At 48.5% G+C, this 21,841-nt stretch overlaps 1 protein-coding gene across 2 annotated transcripts in view; it reads left to right on the forward strand.

The window, feature by feature from the left end:
• The window catches only part of LOC139403854 (homer protein homolog 2-like), a 97,100-nt gene that overhangs the window by 74,709 nt on the left and 550 nt on the right, over positions 1-21,841 (forward strand). For both annotated transcript variants that reach the window (XM_071147011.1, XM_071147010.1), the window contains exons 7-8: positions 4,448-4,528; positions 20,943-21,841. The exon at positions 20,943-21,841 is cut by the window's right edge and continues 550 nt beyond it. In XM_071147011.1, coding sequence (XP_071003112.1) covers positions 4,448-4,528; positions 20,943-21,131 — 270 coding nt within the window. In that variant the 3' untranslated portion in view covers positions 21,132-21,841. The remainder of the gene's footprint in view (positions 1-4,447; positions 4,529-20,942) is intronic.

The raw sequence follows: 21,841 nt of genomic DNA on the forward strand, positions 1-21,841 counted from the left end.
TAGGGTGGTGTAGTTCTTCTCTCTCTCTCTCTCTCTCTGAATGGAGAGATGATTATGCTAACCAGGAGTGGCTGTGATGATGTCTCTAGGGTGGTGTAGTTCCTCTCTCTCTCTCTGACTGGAGAGATGATTATGCTAACCAGGAGTGGCTGTGATGATGTCTCTAGGGTGGTGTAGTTCCTCTCTCTCTCTCTCTCTCTGAATGGAGAGATGATTATGCTAACCAGGAGTGGCTGTGATGATGTCTCTAGGGTGGTGTAGTTCCTCTCTCTCTCTCTCTCTCTCTGAATGGAGAGATGATTATGCTAACCAGGAGTGGCTGTGATGATGTCTCTAGGGTGGTGTAGTTCCTCTCTCTCTCTCTCTCTCTCTGAATGGAGAGATGATTATGCTAACCAGGAGTGGCTGTGATGATGTCTCTAGGGTGGTGTACATCCTCTCTCTCTCTCTGAATGGAGAGATGATTATGCTAACCAGGAGTGGCTGTGATGATGTCTCTAGGGTGGTGTAGTTTCTCTCTCTCTCTCTGAATGGAGAGATGATTATGCTAACCAGGAGTGGCTGTGATGATGTCTCTAGGGTGGTGTAGTTCCTCTCTCTCTCTCTGAATGGAGAGATGATTATGCTAACCAGGAGTGGCTGTGATGATGGCTCTAGGGTGGTGTAGTTCCTCTCTCTCTCTCTCTCTCTGAATGGAGAGATGATTATGCTAACCAGGAGTGGCTGTGATGATGTCTCTAGGGTGGTGTAGGTCCTCTCTCTCTCTCTCTCTGAATGGAGAGATGATTATGCTAACCAGGAGTGGCTGTGATGATGTCTCTAGGGTGGTGTAGTTCCTCTCTCTCTCTCTCTGAATGGAGAGATGATTATGCTAACCGGGAGTGGCTGTGATGATGTCTCTAGGGTGGTGTAGGTCCTCTCTCTTTCTCTCTCTGAATGGAGAGATGATTATGCTAACCAGGAGTGGCTGTGAATATGTCTCTAGGGTGGTGTCGTTCCTCTCTCTCTCTCTCTCTCTGAATGGAGAGATGATTATGCTAACCAGGATTGGCTGTGATGATGTCTCTAGGGTGGTGTCGTTCTCTCTCTCTCTCTCTGAATGGAGAGATGATTATGCTAACCAGGAGTGGCTGTGATGATGTCTCTAGGGTGGTGTAGTTCCTCTCTCTCTCTCTCTCTCTCTCTCTCTCTCTCTCTCTCTCTCTCTGAATGGAGAGATGATTATGCTAACCAGGAGTGGCTGTGATGATGTCTCTAGGGTGGTGTAGTACCTCTCTCTCTCTCTCTCTCTCTCTGAATGGAGAGATGATTATGCTAACCAGGAGTGGCTGTAATGATGTCTCTAGGGTGGTGTAGTTCCTCTCTCTCTCTCTCTCTCTCTCTCTCTCTGAATGGAGAGATGATTATGCTAACCAGGAGTGGCTGTGATGATGTCTCTAGGGTGGTGTAGTACCTCTCTCTCTCTCTCTCTCTCTCTCTCTGAATGGAGAGATGATTATGCTAACCAGGAGTGGCTGTGATGATGTCTCTAGGGTGGTGTCGTTTCTCTCTCTCTCTCTGAATGCAGAGATGATTATGCTAACCAGGAGTGGCTGTGATGATGTCTCTAGGGTGGTGTAGTTCCTCTCTCTCTCTCTCTCTGAATGGAGAAATGATTATGCTAACCAGGAGTGGCTGTGATGATGTCTCTAGGGTGGTGTAGTTCCTCTCTCTCTCTCTCTCTCTGAATGGAGAGATGATTATGCTAACCAGGAGTGGCTGTGATGATGTCTCTAGGGTGGTGTAGGTCCTCGCTCTCTCTCTCTCTGAATGGAGAGATGATTATGCTAACCAGGAGTGGCTGTGATGATGTCTCTAGGGTGGTGTAGTTCCTCTCTCTCTCTCTCTGAATGGAGAGATGATTATGCTAACCGGGAGTGGCTGTGATGATGTCTCTAGGGTGGTGTAGGTCCTCTCTCTTTCTCTCTCTGAATGGAGAGATGATTATGCTAACCAGGAGTGGCTGTGAAGATGTCTCTAGGGTGGTGTCGTTCCTCTCTCTCTCTCTCTCTCTGAATGGAGAGATGATTATGCTAACCAGGATTGGCTGTGATGATGTCTCTAGGGTGGTGTCGTTCCTCTCTCTCTCTCTCTGAATGGAGAGATGATTATGCTAACCAGGAGTGGCTGTGATGATGTCTCTAGGGTGGTGTAGTTCCTCTCTCTCTCTCTCTCTCTCTCTCTCTCTCTCTCTCTCTCTCTGAATGGAGAGATGATTATGCTAACCAGGAGTGGCTGTGATGATGTCTCTAGGGTGGTGTAGTACCTCTCTCTCTCTCTCTCTCTCTCTCTGAATGGAGAGATGATTATGCTAACCAGGAGTGGCTGTAATGATGTCTCTAGGGTGGTGTAGTTCCTCTCTCTCTCTCTCTCTCTCTCTCTCTGAATGGAGAGATGATTATGCTAACCAGGAGTGGCTGTGATGATGTCTCTAGGGTGGTGTAGTACCTCTCTCTCTCTCTCTCTCTCTCTCTGAATGGAGAGATGATTATGCTAACCAGGAGTGGCTGTGATGATGTCTCTAGGGTGGTGTCGTTTCTCTCTCTCTGAATGCAGAGATGATTATGCTAACCAGGAGTGGCTGTGATGATGTCTCTAGGGTGGTGTAGTTCCTCTCTATCTCTCTCTCTGAATGGAGAAATGATTATGCTAACCAGGAGTGGCTGTAATGATGTCTCTAGGGTGGTGTAGTCTCTCTCTCTCTCTCTCTCTCTCTCTCTCTCTGAATGGAGAGATGATTATGCTAACCAGGAGTGGCTGTGATGATGTCTCTAGGGTGGTGTCGTTTCTCTCTCTCTGAATGCAGAGATGATTATGCTAACCAGGAGTGGCTGTGATGATGTCTCTAGGGTGGTGTAGTTCCTCTCTCTCTCTCTCTCTGAATGGAGAAATGATTATGCTAACCAGGAGTGGCTGTAATGATGTCTCTAGGGTGGTGTAGTCTAGGGTGGTGTCTCTCTCTCTCTCTCTCTCTCTCTCTCTCTCTCTCTCTCTCTCTCTCTCTCTCTCTCTCTCTCTCTCTCTCTCTCTCTCTCTCTCTCTCTCTCTCTCTCTCTCTCTCTCTCGCTGAATGGAGAGATGATTAACCAGGAGTGGCTGTGATGATGTCTCTAGGGTGGTGTAGTTCCTCTCTCTATCTCTCAATCTTCACAGCTAGTTTAGAAGCATCATGATAGTCTGTAATCTTCACGGCTAGTTTAGAAGCATCACACTTCTGTAATCTATAATTTAGCCCAAACAACTACCCCTTCCCCTACTGTATTTATTTATTTTGATCCTTTGCACCCCAGTATTTCTATCTCTACTTTGCACATTCTTCCACTGCAAATCTACCATTCCAGTGTTTTACTTGCTATATTGTATTTACTTTGCCACCATGGCCTTTTTTTTGCCTTTACCTCCCTTATCTCACCTCATTTGCTCACATCGTATATATACTTATTTTTCTACTGTATTATTGACTGTATGTTTGTTTTACTGTTGTTTGTGTTGCGCTGCTTTGCTTTATCTTGGCCAGGTTGGGTGGCGGAGGCAGGGGGGTCGGGTGGCGGAGGCAGGGGGGTCGGGTGGCGGAGGCAGGGGGGTCGGGTGGCGGAGGCAGGGGGGTCGGGTGGCGGAGGCAGGGGGGTGGAGGGCTGAGACGGGGTGGAGGGGTTGGGGGTACAGTAGAACTGTTGAGGACTAAGGTACAGTAGAACTGTTGAGGACTGAGGTACAGTAGGACTGATGAGGACTGAGGTACAGTAGGACTGATGAGGACTGAGGTACAGTAGGACTGATGAGGACTGAGGTACAGGAGGACTGAGGTACAGGAGGACTGATGAGGACTGAGGTACAGGAGGACTGAGGAGGACTGAGGTACAGTAGGACTGAGGAGGACTGAGGTACAGTAGGACTGATGAGGACTGAGGTACAGTAGGACTGATGAGGAGTGAGGTACAGTAGGACTGATGAGGAGTGAGGTACAGTAAGACTGAGGTACAGTAGGACTGATGAGGACTGAGGTACAGGAGGACTGGGGTACAGTAGAACTGATGAGGACTGAGGTACAGGAGGTCTGATGAAGACTGAGGTACAGTAGGACTGATGAGGACTGAGGTACAGGAGGTCTGATGAGGACTGAGGTACAGGAGGACTGATGAGGACTGAGGTACAGTAGGACTGATGAGGACTGAGGTACAGGAGGTCTGATGAGGACTGAGGTACAGGAGGACTGATGAGGACTGAGGTACAGTAGGACTGATGAGGACTGAGGTACAGTAGGACTGATGAGGACTGAGGTACAGGAGGTCTGATGACGACTGAGGTACAGGAGGACCGATGAGGACTGAGGTACAGGAGGACTGATGAGGACTGAGGTACAGTAGGACTGACGAGGATATTAATATGTGATGTGTGTTCCTTCCAGGAACTGGAGAACCTGAGGAAGCAAGCAGAGATCATCCCTCAACTCATGGCAGAGTGTGAGAGCATCACAGAGAAACTACAGGTACTTGAAGCCTAACCCATACACCCTAAACACTAACCCCTCAACTCATGGCAGAGTGTGAGAGCATCACAGAGAAACTACAGGTACTTGAAGCCTAACCCATACACCCTAAACACTAACCCCTCAACTCATGGCAGAGTGTGAGAGCATCACAGAGAAACTACAGGCACTTGAAGCCAATAAGCTGGAACTGTGAGTCTCGCTCTCTCTCTCGCTCTCTCGCTCTCGCTCTTTCTCTCTCTCGCTCTCGCTCTCTCTCTCTCTCTCTCTCTCTCTCTCTCTCTCGCTCTCTCGCTCTCTCGCTCTCTCTCTCTCTCTCTCTCTCTCTCTCTCTCTCTCTCTCTCTCTCTCTCGCTCTCTCTCACTCTCTCACTCTCTCACTCTCTCTCTCTCTCTCTCTCTCTCTCTCTCTCACTCTCTCACTCTCTCTCTCACTCTCTCACTCTCTCTCTCACTCTCTCTCTCTCGCTCTCTCGCTCTCTCGCTCTCTCGCTCTCTCTCTCTCTCTCTCTCTCTCTCTCTCTCTCTCTCTCTCTCTCTCTCTCTCTCTCACTCTCTCACTCTCTCTCTCTCTCTCTCTCTCTCTCTCTCTCGCTCTCTCGCTCTCTCGCGCTCTCGCTCTCTCGCTCTCTCGCTCTCTCGCTCTCTCGCTCTCTCGCTCTCTCTCTCTCTCTCTCTCTCTCTCTCTCTCTCTCTCTCTCTCTCTCTCTCTCTCTCTCTCTCTCTCTCTCTCTCTCTCTCTCTCTCTCTCTCTCTCTCTCTCTCTCTCTCTCTCTCTCTCTCTCTCTCTGCAGATCCAGATTGTTCCATTACATTATACACACACACCTATTGTTTGTTGTTATTGTTACTGGGTTTATTCTGAATATTCCACATGGTTCTGTATGAATAACAGGTCCATTCGTGTTCTATTTACAACTATGATGAGGATACTGTATATCATGTTAAATGGTTGCTATGATCCACACTGTTATTAACATGTTGTATTGTCTCCTAGAGAATAGACTGGAGTGGAGAGTTACATTCTCAACAATGGAAACTAGTTGGATCACAGTTCTGTTGGATCACAGTTCTATTTGAATCACAGTTCTGTTGGATCACAGTTCTATTTGAATCACAGTTCCATTTGAATCACAGTTCTGTTGAATCACAGTTCTGTTGGATCACAGTTCTATTTAATCACAGTTCTGTTGGATCACAGTTCTGTTGAATCACAGTTCTGTTGGATCACAGTTCTATTTGAATCACAGTTCTATTGAATCACAGTCCTATTAAATCACAGTTCTATTGGATCACAGTTCTATTTGAAACACAGTTCTGTTGGATCACAGTTCTGTTGGATCACAGTTCTATTGGATCACAGTTCTGTTGGATCACAGTTCTATTGGATCACAGTTCTGTTGGATCACAGTTCTGTTGGATCACAGTTCTATTGGATCACAGTTCTGTTGGATCACAGTTCTATTGGATCACAGTTCTGTTGGATCACAGTTCTGTTGGATCACAGTTCCGTTGGATCACAGTTCCATTTGAATCACAGTTCCATTTGAATCACAGTTCTATTTGAATCACAGTTCTATTTGAATCACAGTTCTATTGAATCACAGATCCATTTGAATCACAGTTCTATTGAATCACAGTTCTATTGAATCACAGTTCTATTGAATCACAGTTCTATTTGAATCACAGTTCTATTTGAATCACAGTTCTGTTTGAATCACAGTTCTATTGAATCACAGTTCTATTTGAATCACAGTTCTGTTTGAATCACAGTTCTATTTGAATCACAGTTCTATTGAATCACAGTCCTATTGAATCACAGTTCTATTGAATCACAGTTCTATTGAATCACAGTTCTATTTGAATCACAGTTCTATTTGAATCACAGTTCTATTTGAATCACAGTTCTATTTGAATCACAGTTCTATTGAATCACAGTCCTATTGAATCACAGTTCTATTGAATCACAGTTCTATTTGAATCACAGTTCTATTGAATCACAGTATTGTAATTACAGATCTCTCCTCTTGAATATGAAGAACATTCTTCTCATAAAGACATGGGATGCAACCCAAATGGCAACCTATTCCCTTTATAGTTTTTTATAGTATTGGGGCGGCAGGGTAGGCTAGTGGTTAGAGTGGAGGGGCGGCAGGGTAGGCTAGTGGTTAGAGTGGAGGGGCGGCAGGGTAGGCTAGTGGTTAGAGTGGAGGGGCGGCAGGGTAGCCTAGTGGTTAGAGTGGAGGGGCGGCAGGGTAGCCTAGTGGTTAGAGTGGAGGGGCGGCAGGGTAGCCTAGTGGTTAGAGTGGAGGGGCGGCAGGGTAGCCTAGTGGTTAGAGTGGAGGGGCGGCAGGGTAGACTAGTGGTTAGAGTGGAGGGGCGGCAGGGTAGACTAGTGGTTAGAGTGGAGGGGCGGCAGGGTAGCCTAGTGGTTAGAGTGGAGGGGCGGCAGGGTAGCCTAGTGGTTAGAGTGGAGGGGCGGCAGGGTAGCCTAGTGGTTAGAGTGGAGGGGCGGCAGGGTAGCCTAGTGGTTAGAGTGGAGGGGCGGCAGGGTAGCCTAGTGGTTAGAGCATTGGACTAGTAACCAGCAGGTAGCCTAGTGGTTAGAGTGGAGGGGTGGCAGGGTAGCCTAGTGGTTAGAGTGGAGGGGCGTCAGGGTAGCCTAGTGGTTAGAGTGGAGGGGCGGCAGGGTAGCCTAGTGGTTAGAGTGGAGGGGCGGCAGGGTAGCCTAGTGGTTAGAGTGGAGGGGCGGCAGGGTAGCCTAGTGGTTAGAGCATTGGACTAGTAACCAGCAGGTAGCCTAGTGGTTAGAGTGGAGGGGCGGCAGGGTAGCCTAGTGGTTAGAGTGGAGGGGCAGCAGGGTAGGCTAGTGGTTAGAGTGGAGGGGCGGCAGGGTAGCCTAGTGGTTAGAGTGGAGGGGCGGCAGGGTAGCCTAGTGGTTAGAGTGGAGGGGCAGCAGGGTAGGCTAGTGGTTAGAGTGGAGGGGCGGCAGGGTAGCCTAGTGGTTAGAGTGGAGGGGCAGCAGGGTAGGCTAGTGGTTAGAGTGGAGGGGCGGCAGGGTAGCCTAGTGGTTAGAGTGGAGGGGCGGCAGGGTAGCCTAGTGGTTAGAGTGGAGGGGCGGCAGGGTAGCCTAGTGGTTAGAGTGGAGGGGCGGCAGGGTAGACTAGTGGTTAGAGTGGAGGGGCGGCAGGGTAGCCTAGTGGTTAGAGTGGAGGGGCGGCAGGGTAGCCTAGTGGTTAGAGTGGAGGGGCGGCAGGGTAGCCTAGTGGTTAGAGTGGAGGGGCGGCAGGGTAGGCTAGTGGTTAGAGTGGAGGGGCGGCAGGGTAGCCTAGTGGTTAGAGTGGAGGGGCGGCAGGGTAGCCTAGTGGTTAGAGTGGAGGGGCAGCAGGGTAGGCTAGTGGTTAGAGTGGAGGGGCGGCAGGGTAGCCTAGTGGTTAGAGTGGAGGGGCGGCAGGGTAGCCTAGTGGTTAGAGTGGAGGGGCGGCAGGGTAGACTAGTGGTTAGAGTGGAGGGGCGGCAGGGTAGCCTAGTGGTTAGAGTGGAGGGGCGGCAGGGTAGCCTAGTGGTTAGAGTGGAGGGGCGGCAGGGTAGCCTAGTGGTTAGAGTGGAGGGGCGGCAGGGTAGCCTAGTGGTTAGAGTGGAGGGGCGGCAGGGTAGCCTAGTGGTTTGAGCATTGGACTAGTAACCAGCAGGTAGCCTAGTGGTTAGAGTGGAGGGGTGGCAGGGTAGCCTAGTGGTTAGAGTGGAGGGGCGGCAGGGTAGCCTAGTGGTTAGAGTGGAGGGGCGGCAGGGTAGCCTAGTGGTTAGAGTGGAGGGGCGGCAGGGTAGCCTAGTCGTTAGAGTGGAGGGGCGGCAGGGTAGCCTAGTGGTTAGAGTGGAGGGGCGGCAGGGTAGCCTAGTGGTTAGAGCATTGGACTAGTAACCAGCAGGTAGCCTAGTGGTTAGAGTGGAGGGGCGGCAGGGTAGCCTAGTGGTTAGAGTGGAGGGGCGGCAGGGTAGCCTAGTGGTTAGAGTGGAGGGGCGGCAGGGTAGCCTAGTGGTTAGAGTGGAGGGGCGGTAGGGTAGCCTAGTGGTTAGAGTGGAGGGGCGGCAGGGTAGCCTAGTGGTTAGAGTGGAGGGGCGGCAGGGTAGCCTAGTGGTTAGAGTGGAGGGGCGGCAGGGTAGCCTAGTGGTTAGAGTGGAGGGGCGGCAGGGTAGCCTAGTGGTTAGAGTGGAGGGGCAGCAGGGTAGCCTAGTGGTTAGAGTGGAGGGGCGGCAGGGTAGCCTAGTGGTTAGAGCATTGGACTAGTAACCAGCAGGTAGCCTAGTGGTTAGAGCATTGGACTAGTAACCAGCAGGTAGCCTAGTGGTTAGAGCATTGGACTAGTAACCAGCAGGTAGCCTAGTGGTTAGAGCATTGGACTAGTAACCGGAAGGTAGCCTAGTGGTTAGAGCATTGGACTAGTAACCAGCAGGTAGCCTAGTGGTTAGAGCATTGGACTAGTAACCAGCAGGTAGCCTAGTGGTTAGAGCATTGGACTAGTAACCAGAAGGTAGCCTAGTGGTTAGAGCATTGGACTAGTAACCAGCAGGTAGCCTAGTGGTTAGAGCATTGGACTAGTAACCAGCAGGTAGCCTAGTGGTTAGAGTGGAGGGGCGGTAGGGTAGCCTAGTGGTTAGAGTGGAGGGGCGGCAGGGTAGCCTAGTGGTTAGAGTGGAGGGGCGGCAGGGTAGCCTAGTGGTTAGAGTGGAGGGGCGGCAGGGTAGCCTAGTGGTTAGAGTGGAGGGGCGGCAGGGTAGCCTAGTGGTTAGAGTGGAGGGGCGGCAGGGTAGACTAGTGGTTAGAGTGGAGGGGCGGCTGGGTCGCCTTGTGGTTAGAGTGGAGGGGCGGCAGGGTAGCCTAGTGGTTAGAGTGGAGGGGCGGCAGGGTAGACTAGTGGTTAGAGTGGAGGGGCGGCAGGGTAGCCTAGTGGTTAGAGTGGAGGGGCGGCAGGGTAGCCTAGTGGTTAGAGTGGAGGGGCGGCAGGGTAGCCTAGTGGTTAGAGTGGAGGGGCGGCAGGGTAGCCTAGTGGTTAGAGTGGAGGGGCGGCAGGGTAGCCTAGTGGTTAGAGTGGAGGGGCGGCAGGGTAGCCTAGTGGTTAGAGCATTGGACTAGTAACCAGCAGGTAGCCTAGTGGTTAGAGTGGAGGGGCGGCAGGGTAGCCTAGTGGTTAGAGTGGAGGGGCGGCAGGGTAGCCTAGTGGTTAGAGTGGAGGGGCGGCAGGGTAGCCTAGTGGTTAGAGTGGAGGGGCGGCAGGGTAGCCTAGTGGTTAGAGTGGAGGGGTGGCAGGGTAGCCTAGTGGTTAGAGTGGAGGAGCGGCAGGGTAGCCTAGTGGTTAGAGCATTGGACTAGTAACCAGCAGGTAGCCTAGTGGTTAGAGTGGAGGGGCGGCAGGGTAGCCTAGTGGTTAGAGTGGAGGGGCGGCAGGGTAGCCTAGTGGTTAGAGTGGAGGGGCGGCAGGGTAGCCTAGTGGTTAGAGATGAGGGGCGGCAGGGTAGCCTAGTGGTTAGAGTGGAGGGGCGGCAGGGTAGCCTAGTGGTTAGAGTGGAGGGGCGGCAGGGTAGCCTAGTGGTTAGAGTGGAGGGGCGGCAGGGTAGCCTAGTGGTTAGAGTGGAGGGGCGGCAGGGTAGCCTAGTGGTTAGAGTGGAGGGGCAGCAGGGTAGCCTAGTGGTTAGAGTGGAGGGGCGGCAGGGTAGCCTAGTGGTTAGAGCATTGGACTAGTAACCAGCAGGTAGCCTAGTGGTTAGAGCATTGGACTAGTAACCAGCAGGTAGCCTAGTGGTTAGAGCATTGGACTAGTAACCAGCAGGTAGCCTAGTGGTTAGAGCATTGGACTAGTAACCGGAAGGTAGCCTAGTGGTTAGAGCATTGGACTAGTAACCAGCAGGTAGCCTAGTGGTTAGAGCATTGGACTAGTAACCAGCAGGTAGCCTAGTGGTTAGAGCATTGGACTAGTAACCAGAAGGTAGCCTAGTGGTTAGAGCATTGGACTAGTAACCAGCAGGTAGCCTAGTGGTTAGAGCATTGGACTAGTAACCAGCAGGTAGCCTAGTGGTTAGAGCATTGGACTAGTAACCAGCAGGTAGCCTAGTGGTTAGAGCATTGGACTAGTAACCAGAAGGTAGCCTAGTGGTTAGAGCATTGGACTAGTAACCAGCAGGTAGCCTAGTGGTTAGAGCATTGGACTAGTAACCAGCAGGTAGCCTAGTGGTTAGAGCATTGGACTAGTAACCAGCAGGTAGCCTAGTGGTTAGAGCATTGGACTAGTAACCAGCAGGTAGCCTAGTGGTTAGAGCATTGGACTAGTAACCAGCAGGTAGCCTAGTGGTTAGAGCATTGGACTAGTAACCAGCAGGTAGCCTAGTGGTTAGAGCATTGGACTAGTAACCAGCAGGTAGCCTAGTGGTTAGAGCATTGGACTAGTAACCAGCAGGTAGCCTAGTGGTTAGAGCATTGGACTAGTAACCGGAAGGTAGCCTAGTGGTTAGAGCATTGGACTAGTAACCGGAAGGTAGCCTAGTGGTTAGAGCATTGGACTAGTAACCAGCAGGTAGCCTAGTGGTTAGAGCATTGGACTAGTAACCAGCAGGTAGTCTAGTGGTTAGAGCATTGGACTAGTAACCAGCAGGTAGCCTAGTGGTTAGAGCATTGGACTAGTAACCAGCAGGGAGCCTAGTGGTTAGAGCATTGGACTAGTAACCAGCAGGTAGCCTAGTGGTTAGAGCATTGGACTAGTAACCAGAAGGTAGCCTAGTGGTTAGAGCATTGGACTAGTAACCAGCAGGTAGCCTAGTGGTTAGAGCATTGGACTAGTAACCAGCAGGTAGCCTAGTGGTTAGAGCATTGGACTAGTAACCGGAAGGTAGCCTAGTGGTTAGAGCATTGGACTAGTAACCAGCAGGTAGCCTAGTGGTTAGAGCATTGGACTAGTAACCGGAAGGTAGCCTAGTGGTTAGAGCATTGGACTAGTAACCAGCAGGTAGCCTAGTGGTTAGAGCATTGGACTAGTAACCGGAAGGTAGCCTAGTGGTTAGAGCATTGGACTAGTAACCAGCAGGTAGCCTAGTGGTTAGAGCATTGGACTAGTAACCAGCAGGTAGCCTAGTGGTTAGAGCATTGGACTAGTAACCAGCAGGTAGCCTAGTGGTTAGAGCATTGGACTAGTAACCAGAAGGTAGCCTAGTGGTTAGAGCATTGGACTAGTAACCAGCAGGTAGCCTAGTGGTTAGAGCATTGGACTAGTAACCAGCAGGTAGCCTAGTGGTTAGAGCATTGTACTAGTAACCGGAAGGTAGCCTAGTGGTTAGAGCATTGGACTAGTAACCGGAAGGTAGCCTAGTGGTTAGAGCATTGGACTAGTAACCAGCAGGTAGCCTAGTGGTTAGAGCATTGGACTAGTAACCGGAAGGTAGCCTAGTGGTTAGAGCATTGGACTAGTAACCGGAAGGTTGCCTAGTGGTTAGAGCATTGGACTAGTAACCGGAAGGTAGCCTAGTGGTTAGAGCATTGGACTAGTAACCGGAAGGTAGCCTAGTGGTTAGAGCATTGGACTAGTAACCGGAAGGTTGCAAGTTCAAACCTGAACAGGGAGTTAACCCGCTGTTCCTAGGCCGTCATTGAAAATAAGACTGTCATGCCTAGTTAAATAAAGATTTTTTATAATATAAATTATAAATAAAATAGTGCACTACTTTAGTCCAGACCCCTATGGGCCGTGGTCAAAAGGAGTGCACTATAAAGGGTGCCTTAGCAGAAACAGCTGAAGATGTCAGATATTGGTAATGGCTGGATGGGAGAGATCCAATGGCATGTTGACAGATATTGGTAATGGCTGGATGGGAGAGATCCAACAGCATGTTGACAGCATGTTGACAGATATTGGTTATGGCTGGCTGGGAGGGATCCAACAGCATGTTGACAGATATTGGTTATGGCTGGCTGGGAGGGATCCAACAGCATGTTGACAGATAGGAAACACCACCTGTACGTTTAACCATTTATTAGAAAAGATTACAATGCATGTCTAGGAGCTAGGACTCTGCTCCTTCAGGGTAGCTCCCTGCCAGAACCAAGCGTTCGGGCTCTGCTCCTTCAGGGTGGCTCACTGCCAGAACCAACCGTTAGGACTCTGCTCCTTCAGGGTAGCTCACTGCCAGAACCAAGCATTAGGACTCTGCTCCTTCAGGGTAGCTCACTGCCAGAACCAAGCATTAGGAGTTAGGACTCTGCTCCTTCAGGGTAGCTCACTGCCAGAACCAAGCGTTAGGACTGCTCCTTCAGGGTAGCTCACTGCCAGAACCAAACGTTAGGACTCTGCTCCTTCAGGGTAGCTCACTGCCAGAACCAAGCATTAGGATTCTGCTCCTTCAGGGTAGCTCACTGCCAGAACCAAGCGTTAGGATTCTGCTCCTTCAGGTTAGCTCACTGCCAGAACCAAGCATTAGGATTCTGCTCCTTCAGGGTAACTCACTGCCGGAACCAAACGTTAGGAGTTAGGACTCTGCTCCTTCAGGGTAGCTCACTGCCAGAACCAAGCATTAGGATTCTGCTCCTTCAGGGTAGCTCACTGCCAGAACCAAGCGTTAGGAGCTAGGACTCTGCTCCTTCAGGGTAGCTCACTGCCAGAACCAAGAGTTAGGAGCTAGGACTCTGCTCCTTCAGGGTAGCTCACTGCCAGAACCAAGCGTTAGGAGTTAGGACTCTGCTCCTTCAGGGCAGCTCACTGCCAGAACCAAGCGTTAGGACTCTGCTCCTTCAGGGTGGCTCACTGCCAGAACCAAGCGTTAGGAGTTAGGACTCTGCTCCTTCAGGGTGGCTCACTGCCAGAACCAAGCGTTAGGAGTTGGGACTCTGCTCCTTCAGGGTAGCTCACTGCCAGAGCCAAGCGTTAGGAGTTAGGACTCTGCTCCTTCAGGGTAGCTCACTGCCAGAACCAAGCGTTAGGACTCTGCTCCTTCAGGGTAGCTCACTGCCAGAACCAAGCGTTAGGATTCTGCTCCTTCAGGGTAGCTCACTGCCAGAACCAAACGTTAGGAGTTAGGACTCTGCTCCTTCAGGGTAGCTCACTGCCAGAACCAAGCATTAGGATTCTGCTCCTTCAGGGTAGCTCACTGCCAGAACCAAGCGTTAGGAGCTAGGACTCTGCTCCTTCAGGGTAGCTCACTGCCAGAACCAAGCGTTAGGAGCTAGGACTATGCTCCTTCAGGGTAGCTCACTGCCAGAACCAAGCGTTAGGAGTTAGGACTCTGCTCCTTCAGGGCAGCTCACTGCCAGAACCAAGCGTTAGGACTCTGCTCCTTCAGGGTAGCTCACTGCCAGAACCAAGCGTTAGGACTCTGCTCCTTCAGGGTGGCTCACTGCCAGAACCAAGCGTTAGGAGTTAGGACTCTGCTCCTTCAGGGTGGCTCACTGCCAGAACCAAGCGTTAGGAGTTAGGACTCTGCTCCTTCAGGGTAGCTCACTGCCAGAGCCAAGCGTTAGGAGTTAGGACTCTGCTCCTTCAGGGTAGCTCACTGCCAGAACCAAGCGTTAGGACTCTGCTCCTTCAGGGTAGCTCACTGCCAGAACCAAACGTTAGGACTCTGCTCCTTCAGGGTAGCTCACTGCCAGAACCAAGCGTTAGGAGTTAGGACTCTGCTCCTTCAGGGTAGCTCACTGCCAGAACCAAGCGTTAGGAGTTAGGACTCTGCTCCTTCAGGGTAGCTCACTGCCAGAACCAAGCGTTAGGACTCTGCTCCTTCAGGGTGGCTCACTGCCAGAACCAAGCGTTAGGAGTTAGGACTCTGCTCCTTCAGGGTAGCTCACTGCCAGAGCCAAGCGTTAGGAGTTAGGACTCTGCTCCTTCAGGGTAGCTCACTGCCAGAACCAAGCGTTAGGACTCTGCTCCTTCAGGGTAGCTCACTGCCAGAACCAAACGTTAGGACTCTGCTCCTTCAGGGTAGCTCACTGCCAGAACCAAGCGTTAGGAGTTAGGACTCTGCTCCTTCAGGGTAGCTCACTGCCAGAACCAAGCGTTAGGAGTTAGGACTCTGCTCCTTCAGGGTAGCTCACTGCCAGAACCAAGCGTTAGGAGTTAGGACTCTGCTCCTTCAGGGTGGCTCACTGCCAGAACCAAGCGTCATATGAAGATGATAATATAACAACAGGCAGAGAGGACGATATGCTCTATCAAATCCCCCAAGCCAGGCGATGAACTATGTGAAGTCAGAATGCGTTGTTTAATAGACCAGGTCATTCTACCATACAGGACTGACAACTAGTCAATGTGTGAATACTGTGTGTAGTGTGAGCTAATGCAGCCATATGATTATTACACATATGATGCCCTCGAAGAGGCAAGATGAGATGTCATCTTGGTACATGGGAAATATAATAGTATGTACCGTCCTGCCATAGTGACACACTGCCAGGTGCCCTCGAAGAGGCAAGATTAGATGTCATCTTGGTACATGGGAAATATAATTGTATGTACCGTCCTGCCATAGTGACACACTGCCGGGTGCCCTCGAAGAGGCAAGATTAGATGTCATCTTGGTACATGGGAAATATAATTGTATGTACCGTCCTGCCATAGTGACACACTGCCAGGTGCCCTCGAAGAGGCAAGATTAGATGTAATCTTGGTACATGAGAATATTTGACCTATGAACCCAGCCAGCCACCTGCAAAGTAAATGCAGCGCCGGTGTTATATACTGCATCAGATGTGATGCAGAACAGAAGCAACATAGCTACTGGAACGTTAGGCTGACACAATCATGATCATATTAGCACTACTGATGGAACTAATGTAGGCTTCACACTCAGAATTCCAGTACTGACAGAACTAATGTAGGCTCCACACTCAGAATTCCAGTACTGACAGAACTAATGTAGGCTCCACACTCAGAATTCCAGTACTGATGGAACTAATGTAGGCTCCACACTCAGAATTCCAGTACTGATGGAACTAATGTAGGCTCCACACTCAGAATACCAATACTGACAGAACTAATGTAGGCTCCACACTCAGAATTCCAGTACTGATGGAACTAATGTAGGCTCCACACTCAGAATACCAATACTGACAGAACTAATGTAGGCTCCACACTCAGAATTCCAGTACTGATAGAACTAATGTAGGCTCCACACTCAGAATTCCAATACTGACGGAACTAATGTAGGCTCCACACTCAGAATTCCAATACTGATGGAACTAATGTAGGCTCCCGAGCCTGTTGGGGAGTTCCAGCAATGAGACAAGAATTAATTTTGAATTGAACCCCTCGCGGGCCTGATTTTGATAAACAAGATTCTCTGGTCTGATGAAACCAAGATTGAACTCATTGGCCTGAATGCCAAGTGTCACATCTGGAGGAAACCTGGAACCATACCTACGGTGAAGCATGGTGGTGGCAGCATCATGCTGTAGGGAGGTTTTTCAGTGGCAGGGACTGTGAGACTAGTCAGGATCGAGGGAAAGATGAACGGAGCAAAGTACAAAGATATCCTTGATGAAAACCTGCTCCAGAGCATTCAGGACCTCAAGTTCACCTTCCAACAGGACAATGACCCTAAGCACACAGCGCAGGAGTGGCTTCAGGACAAATCTCTGAATGTCCTTGAAGTGGAACGACATTTATTGGATATTTCAAACTTTTTTAACAAATCAAAAACTGAAAAATTGTGCGTGCAAAATTATTCAGCCCCCTTAAGTTAATACTTTGTAGCGCCAACTTTTGCTGCGATTACAGCTGTAAGTCGCTTGGGGTATGTCTCTATCAGTTTTGCACATCGAGAGACTGAAATTTTTTGCCATTCCTCCTTGCAAAACAGCTCGAGCTCAGTGAGGTTGGATGGAGAGCATTTGTGAACAGCAGTTTTCAGTTCTTTCCACAGATTCTCGATTGGATTCAGGTCTGGACTTTGACTTGGCCATTCTAACACCTGGATATGTTTATTTTTGAACCATTCCATTGTAGATTTTGCTTTATGTTTTGGATCATTGTCTTGTTGGAAGACAAATCTCCGTCCCAGTCTCAGTGTAACGGTATTCTGTATGAGAAGGAGAGTCGGACCAAAATGCAGCGTGTAGATTGCGATCCATGTTTTAATAAACAAACGTAAAACACGAATCAATACAAACACTACAAAATAAAGAACGTAACAAAAACCTAAACAGCCCTATCTGGTGAAAACACATAGACAGGAACAATCACCCACAAACACACAGTGAAACCCAGGCTACCTAAATATGGTTCCCAATCAGAGACAATGACGAACACCTGCCTCTGATTGAGAACCATATCAGGCCGAACATAGAACTAGACAAACTAGACATGTAACATAGAATGCCCACTCAGATCACACCCTGACCAACCACAACATATAAATATACAAAGTAAACTATGGTCAGGGTGTGACACTCAGGTCTTTTGCAGACTCCATCAGGTTTTCTTCCAGAATGGTCCTGTATTTGGCTCCATCCATCTTCCCATCAATTTGAACCATCTTACCTGTCCCTGCTGAAGAAAAGCAGGCCCAAACCATGATGCTGCCACCACCATGTTTGACAGTGGGGATGGTGTGTTCAGCTGTGTTGCTTTTACGCCAAACATAACGTTTTGCATTGTTGCCAAAAAGTTCAATTTTGGTTTCATCTGACCAGAGCACCTTCTTCCACATGTTTGGTGTGTCTCCCAGGTGGCTTGTGGCAAACTTTAAACGACACTTTTGATGGATATCTTTAAGAAATGGCTTTCTTCTTGCCACTCTTCCATAAAGGCCAGATTTGTGCAATATACGACTGATTGTTGTCCCATGGACAGAGTCTCCCACCTCAGCTGTAGATCTCTGCAGTTCATCCAGAGTGATCATGGGCCTCTTGGCTGCATCTCTGATCAGTCTTCTCCTTGTATGAGCTGAACGTTTAGAGGGACGGCCAGGTCTTGGTAGATTTGCAGTGGTCTGATACTCCTTCCATTTCAATACTATCGCTTGCACAGTGCTCCTTGGGATGTTTAAAGCTTGGGAAATCTTTTTGTATCCAAATCCGGCTTTAAACTTCTTCACAACAGTATCTCGGACCTGCCTGGTGTGTTCCTTGTTCTTCATGATGCTCTCTGCGCTTTTAACGGACCTCTGAGACTATCACAGTGCAGGTGCATTTATACAGAGACTTGATTACACACAGGTGGATTGTATTTATCATCATTAGTCATTTAGGTCAACATTGGATCATTCAGAGATCCTCACTGAACTTCTGGAGAGAGTTTGCTGCACTGAAAGTAAAGGGGCTGAATAATTTTGCACGCCCAATTTTTCAGTTTTTGATTTGTTAGAAAAATTAGAAATATCCAATAAATGTCGTTCCACTTCATGATTGTGTCCCACTTGTTGTTGATTCTTCACAAAAAAATACAGTTTTATATCTTTATGTTTGAAGCCTGAAATGTGGCAAAAGGTTGCAAAGTTCAAGGGGGCCGAATACTTTCGCAAGGCACTGTAGCTGTGCAGCAACGCTCCCCATCCAACCTGACAGAGCTTGAGAGGATCTGCAGAGAAGACTGGGAGAAACTCCCCAAATACAGGTGTGCCAAGCTTGTAGCGTCATACCCAAGAAGACACATGGCTGTAATCGCTGCCAACGGTGCTTCAACAAAGTACTGAGTAAAGGGTCAGAACACTTAAGTAAATGTGATATTTTATTTTTTATAAATTAGCAAACATTTCTAAAAACCTATTTTTGCTTTGTCATTATGGGATATTGTGTATAGATTGATGATGGGGAAAAAAATACATTTTAGAGTATGGCTGTAACATAACAAAATGTGTGGAAAGTCAAGGGGTCTGAATACTTTCCGAAGGCCCTGTACATTAGATATCTAAACAGACTCGTTTCTGTTTAGACTGCTGCTGCAGACCAGAGTATAACAGGGTAAGGCTGTATCGAGGGCCACGCTGTATGGATAGTATATATTGGTGGTTCTGATGTGAGCTCTATGTATCGGTAGTGACAAGGTAACGTGTTTCTGAATGAGATGTGAAACTCTATGTATCGGTAGTGACAAGGTAACGTGTTTCTGAATGAGATGTGAAACTGTATGTATCGGTAGTGACAGGGTAACGTGTTTCTGAATGAGATGTGAAACTCTATGTATCGGTAGTGATGCCATGTGGATAGTAGCTGTGTTGTTGTGGTTCTGATGTGATCTATGTGTCGGTAGTGATGCCATGTGGATAGTAGCTGTGTTGTTGTGGTTCTGATGTGATCTATGTGAGTAGTGAAGCTATATCAGTAATGATGATGATAGATAGATTTAGTTGTAAACTCACCTCCCTCGATTATCTGACAGCCTCACAGCGTATTTCCTCAGCCAAGCTGTCATCGGTGCGGTGCCATGTAGACCGACTATGGAGGGGAATAAAACCAACAATGACATGCCTCAAATTCTTCAGCTTCAGGTCCAACCCGGCTAGATAGAGTAGGGAGGGGAATAAAACCAACAATGACATGCCTCAAATTCTTCAGCTTCAGGTCCAACCCGGCTAGATAGAGTAGGGAGGGGAATAAAACCAACAATGACATGCCTCAAATTCTTCAGCTTCAGGTCCAACCCGGCTAGATAGAGTAGGGAGGGGAATAAAACCAACAATGACTTGGCTCTGATGCCTCCTCTCCCTTTAGACACAATGGACACAATCAGAGAACACCTCAGCAAGCTATTAGACATAGACTCAAATAGCACTGACATTCCTGTTCAAAGCAATATTCACTAGTGGTTGTCATGACAGAATAGCTCAGAACAACACTGAGCAGCGCAGAATGCTGCTCTCTTCTCTGTCAGACACATGCAGCAACAATGGTAACAACCATCGTGATGATCACACGTTAGCATCTGCACCATATTGGATGTATTGTATCACACTAAAGCTTCATGGTCTGAAGGGGTTATATCCATTCTATTAACTCTAGCTCTATACCAGACAGTATCAGTAGTGTCTGGTCCAGTGGTCTCTATTTAAAGCAGGTTATATCCATTCTATTAACTCTAGCTCTATACCAAACAGTGTCTGGTCCAGTGGTCTGTCTATTTAAAGCAGGTTATATCCATTCTATTAACTCTAGCTCTATACCAGACAGTATCAGTATTGTCTGGTCCAGTGGTCTCTCTATTTAAAGCAGGTTATATCCATTCTATTAACTCTAGCTCTATACCAGACAGTATCAGTATTGTCTGGTCCAGTGGTCTCTCTATTTAAAGCAGGTTATATCCATTCTATTAACTCTAGCTCTATACCAGACAGTATCAGTATTGTCTGGTCCAGTGGTCTCTCTATTTAAAGCAGGTTATATCCATTCTATTAACTCTAGCTCTATACCAGACAGTATCAGTATTGTCTGGTCCAGTGGTCTCTCTATTTAAAGCAGGTTATATCCATTCTATTAACTCTAGCTCTATACCAGACAGTATCAGTATTGTCTGGTCCAGTGGTCTCTCTATTTAAAGCAGGTTATATCCATTCTATTAACTCTAGCTCTATACCAGACAGTATCAGTAGTGTCTTGTCCAGTGGTCTCTCTATTTAAAGCAGGTTATATCCATTATATTAACTCTAGCTCTATACCAGACAGTATCAGTATTGTCTGGTCCAGTGGTCTCTCTATTTAAAGCAGGTTATATCCATTCTATTAACTCTAGCTCTATACCAGACAGTATCAGTAGTGTCTGGTCCAGTGGTCTCTCTATTTAAAGCAGGTTATATCCATTATATTAACTCTAGCTCTATACCAGACAGTATCAGTATTGTCTGGTCCAGTGGTCTCTCTATTTAAAGCAGGTTATATCCATTCTATTAACTCTAGCTCTATACCAGACAGTATCAATAGTGTCTGGTCCAGTGGTCTCTCTATTTAAAGCAGGTTATATCTATTCTATTAACTCTAGCTCTATACCAGACAGTATCAGTATTGTCTGGTCCAGTGGTCTCTCTATTTAAAGCAGGTCTCCCACACAGTGATCAGGTTTCAACAGTCAGCTGAGAAATGCCACCAGGCACCAGTTTAGACCTCCTATTTTAGCCCTCTCGCTCTCTCTCTCCCTCCCCCTCTCTCTCCCCCTCTCGCTTGCTCGCTCCCTCCGCCTCTCGCTCGCTCCCTCCGCCTCTCCCCCGCTCCCCCTTTCGTTCTCTCTCCCCCTGTTCTCTCCCCCTCCATATTCTCCCAAGCTAATAAACTTTCTAAATTAGCGACTAATATACGTTATTGTCTCTTATCTGTAGGCTGAGGTGAAAGTTATAGATATTTACAACATTATGGCAGTATCTAACTTCATATTTCCAATCTCTTTAGACAGCTGAGGTGAATTTAAAACGTTATTATATCAGTAATCTAACTCCATAATCTCTGTGTCTTTAGGCTGCTGAGGTGAAGAACAAGGACCTGGAGGATAGGATGGAGGGTCTTCAGGCCGACATCGAGGACAGCCAGTCCAAGCAGGGCAACATGAAGGGAGAGCTGAAGAAGTTCATGGACGTCCTGGATGGGAAGATTGATGAGCTGCACGAGTTCAGGCAGGGCCTGTCCAAGCTAGGGGTGGATAACTGAGGGAGGAAGAGACAGAGGAGACGAGAGAGGGATGGAGGGATGACCGGTTAGAGATGGAGGTTTTATAAATACCTTCAGAACAGGACTCTGTGGCGCCACGCCCCCAAAGTGGAGACCACACTGAACCAATCAGCTGTAAACACACTACACAGTACAGTACAGAGAGGGAGGGATGGGGAGAAAGAGGGGGGGGGGGGGTGAGAGAGGCCAGGGCAGGCAGGGGATCACCTGATGGTTCCATCTGGTGTATCAGTCAGTCAGTGTTCTGGAACTAGAACCTAGAGTCTTCTCTCTGGTTACTGTTCTGTCTCTGTGGGGGGGAGACAGGTTCCAGTTCTAGAACAGGTGACAGGTTCTATAGTTCTGTCTGTTGTTTCTACAGGCTGAACTAAGAGGGAAGAAAGGGTTTAAAAAGGGCTACATGTATTTAAACTACAGCTAATGCAGTACAACCACAGATAAGTAATGATCCCACACTATCCTACTGGTCTCTTTATGACATGAGGGAAATATAGAAGATATATATACTTTTCAAGACCTGTCTTTATATTGTGGCTTCATGTCGATCTCAGGTGTGTTTAAAGACAGTTTGTTACTTGTTAGTTAATATGCGAATACACGACAAATACATGACACGGCGGTGTCATCAAGTGCCTCAGGAGAACCGGCCAAACTAGACGGATGATGACCATGCATCACCATAGTAACGC

This window comes from Oncorhynchus clarkii, unplaced genomic scaffold (assembly GCF_045791955.1).
Source record: "Oncorhynchus clarkii lewisi isolate Uvic-CL-2024 unplaced genomic scaffold, UVic_Ocla_1.0 unplaced_contig_4871_pilon_pilon, whole genome shotgun sequence".
NCBI classification, from domain to species: domain Eukaryota; kingdom Metazoa; phylum Chordata; class Actinopteri; order Salmoniformes; family Salmonidae; genus Oncorhynchus; species Oncorhynchus clarkii.